The sequence below is a fragment of the Salmo salar genome, chromosome 02, assembly GCF_965601325.2.
Source record: "Salmo salar chromosome 02, fSalSal1, whole genome shotgun sequence".
Classification (NCBI taxonomy): Eukaryota; Metazoa; Chordata; class Actinopteri; order Salmoniformes; family Salmonidae; genus Salmo; species Salmo salar.
In genome coordinates this window covers 87,168,801-87,179,570 of record NC_138292.1, presented here as the reverse complement: position 1 = coordinate 87,179,570, position 10,770 = coordinate 87,168,801, and the positions used below count along the sequence as shown (strand labels likewise).

At 40.7% G+C, this 10,770-nt stretch overlaps 1 protein-coding gene across 1 annotated transcript; it reads right to left on the bottom strand.

Moving 5' to 3' along the window:
- Positions 1-236: 236 nt before the first annotated feature.
- LOC106593822 (uncharacterized) lies at positions 237-9,833 on the bottom strand. The gene is made up of 3 exons (XM_045711564.2): positions 9,181-9,833; positions 1,575-6,183; positions 237-976 (listed from the first exon to the last, which is right to left on the bottom strand). Exons 1-2 carry the CDS (start codon positions 9,611-9,613, stop codon positions 5,582-5,584), a joined length of 1,035 nt encoding a protein of 344 aa, XP_045567520.1. The 5' UTR covers positions 9,614-9,833; the 3' UTR covers positions 237-976; positions 1,575-5,581.
- Positions 9,834-10,770: the final 937 nt, after the last annotated feature.

Below are 10,770 nucleotides of genomic sequence, written 5' to 3'. Positions count from 1 at the left end.
GAATTCGCCAGACGAAGTTTTGCCCCCGTTCATTTTCAATGGGGGCAGAGCGGAAAAATGCGCAGACTATTGTGGGAAGATGAGCGGCGCGAACCCTGCTAATGCAAAATGGGTTCACATAGCTGATATCCTGAGACGGTGACAATCAAATAAAACCGATTGGAAAGCTCACAACTGAACAAAAAGCTAATGTTAATTTGAGAAACCAACACAGAAACACAGACAAATTAGACAGATCCCCTTCACACCTTTTTATTGCAGAATTGTGATCTGTGATGAATGGACATTGACTAGTTCATCTTGAATAATGTTTTTAAGTTAACAATTAAAACCAGTTCAAACACTTCACTTCAATGAATCAAAATATAATTTCCAAATGTACAAATAATCGAAATTGTTTGTAAATGTTAGACATTTTAGTAAGTAGGCTATTATTACTGAAGCACGATTTCAGGTGAACAAAAAAATACATACCACAGGTGGCCAACCTCACTCCACTCCCTGATCTACTGGGTGAGCAGGCTTTTGTTCCATCCCAGCAATAATACACATTATTAATCAACTCATTAGGTTTTATAAGTTGAATCAGGGCTGGAACAGAAGCCTGCACACCCAGCATACCTCCAGGAGAAGGATTGTAATATGTTTGTAGCCTACATTGTGTGTGACTTTTAGCACATGTTGTATGCAACAATACAGTTAACATAAGTACACATAAAACACATGGTTTACAAGGATGTGGCAGCAGGCTCTTGGGACATTCACTGGGACCTCTTCATCTGCAGACAGGCCCTTGGGACATTCACTGGGACCTCTTCATCTGCAGACAGGCTCTTGGGACATTCACTGGGACCTCTTCATCTGCAGACAAGTCTCTTGGGACATTCACTTGGGATCTCTTCATCTGCAGACATGCTCTTGGGACATTCACTTGGGATCTCTTCATCTGCAGACAGGCTTTCACAGCTCTCCACATCTGAAGACAGACATCACAAAGAAACCGGTTTCATTTTATTAGAATTAGCCAGACCCCGACTATTATCTCTCTGTCTGTCTTCATAGTTTTCCTCTCTAGGGACTAGAACTGGAGAATCCTTTCATGATGTCCTCCCACAACCTGCCCTGCCTAACTAGTACCAACACTCCCTTTGCTGACAGCTGGAGCAGAACATCTTTTCACCCGCTTCCATTGCTGTTATTTTGGAGCATGAGTTTTTAATTTACAATGATAAATAGGCCTACATCAAGATAAGAAGCTATTGTGAAGTTAACTAGTTGATATTTCACTTAGCTATAGTATGTAAAGTTGACTAGATAGCTAGCTAACAAGCAGCTCATTAGCCTACACACTGTGGCCTGCTGTAGATAGCTAGCTAACAAGCAGCTCATTAGCCTACACACTGTTGCCTGCTGTAGATAGCTAGCTAACAAGGAGCTCATTAGCCTACACACTGTGGCCTGCTGTAGATAGATAGCTAACAAGCAGCTCATTAGCCTAACACACTGTGGCCTGCTGTAGATAGCTAGCTAGCTCACAATACAGCGTTTAACATTTCCAACATGTATTTACTTACTGTATAGGTTCACGCCTATGCCTACACCCACGACATGAACACCATGCTGTATATGACGGCTGGCAGTTTGCACCTGCTGCCGTCTGTCTGGGAAGGAAGGGTCCCTGGTATTGTCCTTAAAACTAAGATAAATTAGCATGCACACAAACACAGCCAATGTCAAATTCATTTGATAAAATGATTCTTACATCAGCAGATTGTATTTGTATTTATTATGGAACCTTATCAACAGCTCCTGGGGTCCAGCAACATAAGACAGTTACATCCAGTTTAAAATACAGACATTACGTTACATTTCATAACACCTTACGCAACACATTCAGTGTGTTCCCTCAGGCCACCACTCCACCACCACATATTTACAATGCAACATCCATGTGTACGTGTATTTATTAAGGATCCCCATTAGTTCTGCCAAGGCAGAAACGACTATCTGGGGGTCCAGCAAAATTAAGGCAGTTATACCATTTTAAAAACAATACATTCATTACAGATTTCACAACACACTAAGTGTGTGCCCTCAGGCTACTACACTACAACACAAAATCCATGTGCGTATGTTGCGTATGTTATCGTGTATGCATGTGTCTGTTCACAGTCCCCGCTGTTCCATAAGGTGTATTTATCTGTTGTTTTTTTAAATCTAATTTTACTGCTTGCATGACTTACCTGATGTGCAATATAGTTCCATGTAGTCATGGCTCTATGTAGTACTGTGCGCCTCCCATAGTCTGTTCGGGACTTGGGAACTGTGAAGAGACCTCGTGGCATGTCTTGTGGGGTATGCATGGATGTCCGAGCTGTGTGCCAGTAGTTCAAACAGACAGCTCGGTGCTTTAAACATGTCAATACCTCTCATAAATACAAGTAGTGATGAAGTCGTTCTCCCCTCCACTTTGAGCCAGGAGAGAATGACATGCATATTATTAAAGTTAGCTCTCTGTGTACATCCAAGGGCCAGCCGTGCCGCCCTGTTCTGAGCCAATTGCAATTTTCCGAAGTCCTTTTTTGTGGCACCTGACCACACGACTGAACAGTAGTCCAGGTGCAACAAAACTACAGCCTGTAGGACCTGCCTTGTTGATAGTGTTGTTAAGAAGGCAGAGCATCACTGTTGTATCAATATGTTTTGACCATGACAGTTTAAAATCCAGAGTTACTCCAAGCTGTTTAGTCACCTCAACTTGCTCAATTTCCACATTATGCATTACAAGATTTAGTTGAGATTTAGGGAATGATTTATCCCAAATAAGCTTTTAGTTTTTGAAATATTTAGGACCAACTTATTCCTTGCCACCCAATCTGAAAGTAACTGCAGTTCTTTGTTAAGTTTTGCAGTAGAGGTCGGCCGATTAATTAGGGCCGATTTCAAGTTTTCATAACGGCCTACTTGGAAGCAGATTATGGCCGATTACATTGCACTCCACGAGGAGACAGCGTGGCAGGCTGACCACCTGTTACGCGAGTGCAGCATCAAAAGGACCTTGTGGCTGCAAGGAGCCAAGGTAAGTTGCTAGCTAGCATTAAACTTATCTTATAAAAAACAATCTTCACATAATCACTAGTTAACTACACATGGTTGATGATATTACTAGGTTAACGAGCTTGTCCTGCGTTGCATATAATCAATGTAGTGCCTGTTAATTTATAATCGAATCACAGCCTTCTTCAATTTTGCCAAACGGGTGATGATTTAACAAAAGCACATTCGCGAACAAAGCACAATCGTTGCACAAATGTACCTAACCATAAACATCAATACACAGAAGTATATATTTTTTAAACCTGCATATTTAGTTAAAAGAAATTCATGTTAGTAGGCAATATTAACTAGGGAAATTGTCACTTCTCTTGCATTCAGTGCAAGCAGAGTCAGGGTATATGCAGCCGTTTGGGCCGCCTGGCTCGTTGCGAACTGCGTGACGACCATTTGTTCCTAACAAAGACCGTAATTAATTTGCCAGAATATTAAATAACTATGACATAACATTTAAGGTTGTGCAATGTAACAATATTTAGACTTAGGGTTTCCACCCGTTTGATAAAATACGGAATGGTTCTGTATTTCACTGAAAGAATAAACGTTTTGTTTTCGAAATTATAGTTTCCAGATTTTACCATATTAATGACCAAATGCTCGTATTTCTGTGTGTTTATTATAATTAAGTCTATGATTTGATAGAGCAGTCTGACTGAGCAGTGGTAGATAGCAGTAGGCTCGTAAGCATTCATTCAAACAGCACTTTACTGCGTTTGCCAGCAGCTCTTAGCAATGCTTGAAGCACAGCTTTGTTTATGACTTCAAGCCTATCAACTCCCAAGATTAGGCTGGCAATACTAAAGTGCCTGTAAGAATATCCAATAGTCAAAGGTATATGAAATACAAATGGTATAGAGAGAAATAGTCCTATAATTCCTATAATAACTACAACCTAAAACTTCTTAACTGGGAATATTGAAGAACTGGGAATATTGAACCACCAGCTTTCATATGTTCTCATGTTCTGAGCAAGGAACTTAAACGTTAGCTTTTTTACATGACACATATTGCACTTTTACTTTCTTCTCCAACACTGTGTTTTTGCATTATTTAAAACATATTGAACATGTTTCATTATTTATTTGAGACTAAATTGATTTTATTTGTATTATATAAAGTTAAAATAAAAGTGTTCATTGTTCATTCAGTATTGTTGTAATTGTCATTATTACAAACATAATATATATAAAAAATAAAAGAAATTGGCCGATTTAATAGGTATCAGCTTTTTTTGGTTCTCCAATAATCGGTATTGTAGTTGAAAAATCATAAATCGGTCGACCTCTATTTTGCAGTCATTTCAGTCATGTTAAATCTCATGTATCCTATGGAGAGAAGGGCAACGGTCATTTTTTCAGTCACTGATAAGGTTGTATAGCTGTGGATTAGGGTGAGGAATGTAGGCCGAGGTCAGATGAAGTGAGAAGGAACAGTCACCACTTAAGTTCCTGCCTAGCAACAGAGATGTAATTGGCTGTCCAGAGATGCAAGGAGGTCAAAGGTCCAGCTGGAAGAAGAGTATAATTCTATGTGCCTGTGTAAACAGCTGTTTGACCCAGTGGGTACATAAACTTGGTTTGAGCTTTTTGACTAGTTGTCCGTTTGTTTTTTTCCCTCCGTTTGTCAGAACCTAACACTAGTGAACAATACGTTAGCAGCTCATTTCAGTTAGCTATAGGAATTTGTGTGCAAGCTAACATTTTCCAAAATATATTTACTTACTTGAATAGGTTCTCCCACTGCCTACGTTCTCTGGGGCCCTTAGAAAAAAACGAAATAATGGGCAGTCTTCCCGAAGATTTCCGGTGATAGCGAAACGCAGCCAGTCATGATTGGAGGACTTCCAACAGACTGACTGGTGTTCCAACATGGCGCCTGGTGCGGTTGCTAGGTAATTTGTGACGCAAATGCAAGCCCTCTTTATGTAAATGTTTAAACCCCTTGCTGTGTTTGCAAACATTGCTACTTTGAAGAATCCAAAATATAACATATTTTGATTTGTTTAGCACGTTTTTGGTTACTACATGATTCCATGTGTTATTTCATAGTTTTGATGTCTTCACTATTATTCTACAATGTAGAAAATAAAGAAAAACCCTTGAATGACTAGGTGTGTCCAAACTTTTGACTGGTACTGTATATCAAGCTGCCTCACACAACAGAAACAGGAGATTGGCTCCTGCTACTATGAGCCATTTTGGACAAGATATGCCATGTGCAAGGCTATGTACTTACTTATATAATTTACAATTAGCAATATCAAAATAATATTATGAACAACATGGCTCATACTATACTTGTATGAAATTAATCAAAGCTCAAAGAAAATGAAATACATAGCTACAAATAATTAATCTGAATTTAGACATGATCATGTCTCGAGATGAAAAAACAGGCCTATTTTTTAGTATGATTTCATGTAAACAATATGATTTCATGTGGCAAGAACAAAAACACAAATTCTCAGTCAAAAACATAAGTCAGAACACAGCCTCTCTATTCTCTCATGTGATTTCAGGTCCTCTGCCCGGGAAAATGTCTTTCCACAATTAGAGCAGTGGAATGTCTTCTCCTCCTGTGTATGTATCCTCTGATGTGATTTCAGGCTCGCTAACTGAGTAAAACTCCTTCCACAGTGGGAGCATTGGAAGGGATTTTCTCCTGTGTGTATTCTCTCATGCCTTTTCAGGCCTTCTAACCACCTAAAACTATTTTCACATTGGGAACAGTGGTAGGGCTTTTCTCCTGTGTGTATTCTCTCATGTCTTTTCAGGCCTTGTAACCACCTAAATGTCATTCCACATTGGGAGCAGTGGTAAGGCTTCTCTTCCGAGTGTGTTCTCTTGTGTATTTTCAGGTTCCCTAACTCTTTAAAACTCTTTTCACACTGGGAGCATTGAAAAGTATTTTCTCCTGTGTGTGTCCTCTCATGCTCTTTTAGGTTCCGTAACTTAGTAAAACTCTTTCCACAGTGGGAGCAGTGGTGTGGTCTTGCTGGTTTGGACGTCTCTGGGTCTGGTTCCCCTGAAGGACTCTTCCCACTGTCTGAGTAAGAGTCTGGTCCCTCTCCTGCCAAAGACAGAGCATTTAGTTAAATACTAAACAAAGACCTAAATGAAATCGCCACATCATAAAACTGTCTTCCTATGAGGTTTAATTTAGACTAGATCCCTCAATAACCCAAGGCCAGAACTGCAACGGTGCTGGGTTTTTCATGCTCAACAGTTTCCCCTGTGTATCAAGAATGGTCCACCACCCAAAGGACATCCAGCCAATTTGACATTTACATTTGAGTCATTTAGCAGACGCTCTTATCCAGAGCCACTTACAGTTAGTGCATTCATAGCTAGGTGGGACTACCACACATCACAAGTATTCGAAGTACACCTTTCCTCAATAAAGTAGCTATCAGCAAAGTCAGGGGTGGGGGGGTCAAGCGTAATTGTGTTGGTTCAGGATTTAAAAAATAATTATAATACATTTGGGGAGGGGTCGTGATGAGGAATAATATTCTTCTTATTTGTTTGCTTGTTGTACTTTTTACAAATTTTTCTCCCCAATTTAGTGATTTTCAATTGGTAGTTACAGTCTTGTCCCATCGCTGCAACTCCCGTACGGACTCGGGAGAGGCGAAGGTCGAGAGCCATGCGTCCTCCGAAACACGACCCTGCCAAGCCGCAACTGCTTCTTGACACAATGCTCGCTTAACCCGGAATACAGCCGCACCAATGTGTCGAAGGAAACATTGTCCAACTGGCGACCAAAGTCAGCCTGCAGGCGCCCGGGCCCATCACAAGGAGTCGCTAGAGCACGATGGGAAAAGGAAATCCTGGCTGGCCAAACTCTCCCCTAACCCGGACGACGCTGGGCCAATTGTGCGCCGTCGTCATGGGTCTCCCGGTGACACAGCTTGGGATCGAACCCGGGTCTCTAGTGATGCCTTAGACCCCTGTCCCACTAAGGAGGCCCCATAGAGCCTATGCTAAATCATTTACAACCGTTGTCTGCCCAGTTGATAATGATCCACTGAAACTAGAGGTCGACCGATTAATTGGAATGGCCGATTAATTAGGGCCAATTGTTTTTTTTAACCTTTATTTAACTAGGCAAGTCAATTAAGAACACATTCTTATTTTCAATGATGGCCTAGGAACGGTGGGTTAACTGCCTTGTTCAGGGGCAGAACGACAGATATTTACCTTGTCTGCTCAGGGATTCAATCTTGCAACCTTATGGTTAACTAGTCCAACGCTCTAACCACCTGCTTTACATTGCACTCCACAAGGAGCTTGCCTGTTACACGAATGCAGTAAGAAGCCAAGGTAAGTTGCTAGCTAGCATTAAACTTATAAAAAACAATCAATCAATCAATCATAATCACTAGTTAACTACACATGGTTGATGATATTACTAGTTTATCTAGCCTGTCCTGCGTTGCATATAATCACTTAGGTACACGTTGCTCCAACCATAAACATCAATGCCTTTCTTAAAATCAATACACAAGTATATATTTTTAAACCTGCATATTTAGTTAATATTGCCTGCTAACATGAATTTATTTTAACTAGGGAAAATGTGTCACCTCTTGCAAACAGAGTCAGGGTATATGCAGCAGTTTGGGCCGCCTGGCTCGTTGCGAACTGTGTGAAGACTATTTCTTCCTAACAAAGACAGCCAACTTCGCCAAACGGGGGATGATTTAACAAAAGCGCATTTGCGAAAAAAGCACAATCGTTGCACAACTGTACCTAACCATAAACATCAATGCCTTTCTTAAAATCAATACACAGAAGTATATATTTTTAAACCTGCATATTTAGCTAAAAGAAATCCAGGTTAGCAGGCAATATTAACCAGGTGAAATTGTGTCATTTTTCGTTCATTGAAAGCAGTCAGGGTATATGCAACAGTTTGGGCCGCCTGGCTCGTTGCGAACTAATTTGCCAGAATTTTACGTAATTATGAAATAACATTGAAGGTGCAATGTAACAGGAATATTTAGACTTATGGATGCCACCCGTTAGATAAAATACAGAACGGTTCCGTATTTCACTGAAAGAATAAACGTTTTGTTTTCGAGATGATAGTTTCCGGATTCGACCATATTAATGACCTAAGGCTCGTATTTCTGTGTGTTATTATGTTATAATTAAGTCTATGATTTGATAGAGCAGTCTGACTGAGCGATGGTAGGCAGCAGCAGGCTCGTAAGCATTCATTCAAAATAGCATTTTCGTGCGTTTTGCCAGCAGCCCTTCGCAATGCATTGCGCTGTTTATGACTTCAAGCCTATCAACTCCCAAGATGAGGCTGGTGTAACCGATGTGAAATGGCTAACTAGTTGGCCGGGTGTGCGCTAATAGCGTTTCAAACGTCACTCGCTCTGAGACTTGGAGTAGTTGTTCCCCTTGCTCTACATGGGTAACGCTGCTTCGAGGGTGGCTGTTGTCGATGTGTTCCTGGTTCGAGCCCAGGTAGGAGCGAGGAGAGGGACGGAAGCTATACTGTTACACTGGCAATACTAAAGTGCCTATAAGAACATCCAATAGTCAAAGGTATATGAAATACAAATCGTATAGAGAGAAATAGTCCTATAATTCCTATAATAATATAACTACAACCTAAAACATCTTACCTGGGAATATTGAAGACTCATGTTAAAAGGAACCACCAGCTTTCATATGTTCTCATGTTCTGAGCAAGGAACTTAAACGTTAGCTTTTTTACATGGCACATATTGCACTTTTACTTTCTTCTCCAACACTTTGTTTTTGCATTATTTAAACCAAATGTACATTATTTAAAAAAATGTGTAGCTACATCTTTGACTGCTATGGAATGTTGAGTGGAAGCTTTATGTAATGTGGAATGACTAGCTAGTGTAGTCCAGGGCTGGACGGAATGGAAGGTAAGGTCTGATGTAATTGGGTGCTGCTAAAATTGATTAATAGTTTTGGTTGGTTGGTTCAGCTTTATAATTCTATGGGTGAGCGTCCTTACTCAATATTGACAGGAGCGCTACAAAAAAAAAAACACAACACCGCTGTTTAACATAGTACTTACTGTATGTACCGGTGTTCATCAGATCTCCAGCCTGCTCTTCCTCTTCTTCCAATGTGACCGTCATCTCTTTCACGCCAAAAACGTCTTCCTCTTCTTTCACTGCGACAGTCATCTCTGTCACGCCAAAACAGTCTTCCTCTTCTTTCACTGCGACAGTCATCTCCGTCACGCCAAAACAGTCTTCTTCTTCTTTCACTGTGACAGTCATCTCCCCCTCTTCCACCCCAAAAACTCCATCCTCCTCTTTCACAGTAACATCCTCCTCCTCTTCTTTCACTCTGTAAGCTTCTTCCTCTTTCACTGTATCAGCCTCACTCTCTACGTCTTTTTTGACGGTAACAGCCTCCTCTTCCTCCTCTTTCAAGAGAGTTTCTTTCTCCGTCCAGCAGACCTCCTCTTTTTTAGCAGGAGGAGAGTAGTTTAGAGAGCTCATGGTCGGAGATGTTAGCTAGCTAGCATTAGCGACTAGACTATTGCTAACTTAACCAGCCAGCTAGCTGACTAACGTCAATATGAAATTAAATGGGGTAACTGAGTGTTTTATTTTTACGCATAGAAGTGTGTTTAAAACATAGCGGCATATAAACAACGAAATTGTCTAAAGAGCTTGAATGTGCCGACTTCGTTGGCTAGCAAGCTACCGAGGTGGCTTCAGTTTTTCAAGAAGCGTCCCGTCGACTAGATTATACGTCACACTAGCAGCATGGCCTGAAAGACACATCGCCATCTGCTGACTGGAGTGGGTAAAGCAGTTGAGTAAAATGTATAAGGGAAAATAACTTTTTTCTCCCCATTTAAATAATATACAGTAACCACAACACAACCAGTCTTATACAATGGACAATGGTTGGGGGGAAAAATACATCTGAACTGAGCTTTACGGCTATTCTGTGGCAGTACACTCGAACTGAAAGAGTTAGCCAATATCAGCGTGGTTTTCAGAGCACAAACATAAATATAACACAAGGTCAAGTCATTTTATACACATCAATTAGATAGTTACGACTAACTAGTGAATCGACAATGTATATTCAAATAAAACAGTCCAATGTTGCAGTTAGTTAACAAGCTAATAGCTAGCTAATATGAACTATGCATGGCTGTAACACAATCAAAACAAGTAATCCAAAATATAGCACTTGCATACATATTTACAACTAAAGGAACATTTCACTTTATACCTAGTCAGATATATTATCTAGCTAAGTTATGTCTTACCTTCTCAGCAGAATAAATGCTAATTCTGGGTTGGGTTTTGAATCACTTCAACTCCCTTTGTTCTCTGTACTGTGATGTAGGGAAATCTGAGGTTCACTCTCTCCTCTTGGCCCGGACTCTATTACTGCTGCTGGGTCGTTTGCCCCTCGCGTCTGCCATGTCTTCTGCCATGTCTGTAAACTAGCAACAATGGTTACTTATGTAATCATGGTTATGTGAGCTATTGGATCACTCCAATATGTTATCCTTCCGCTCGGCAGGATACATTCCAAGTATAGGATGGCAACAGGTACAGGATGGCAACAACTGCCCGAGTTACACCAGGAACGCACCATCCCTCTAACAGTGCTCAGACTGTCCACAACAGGCTGA

Coding starts and splice junctions, on each gene's coding strand:
- LOC106593822 (XM_045711564.2), bottom strand. CDS start 9,613: ATGAGCTCTCTAAACTACTCTCCTCCTGCTAAAAAAGAGGAGGTCTGC. Junction 6,184..9,180: donor GATGAACACCGGTACATACA/GTAAGTACTATG, acceptor TGTCTTTGGCAG/GAGAGGGACCAGACTCTTAC.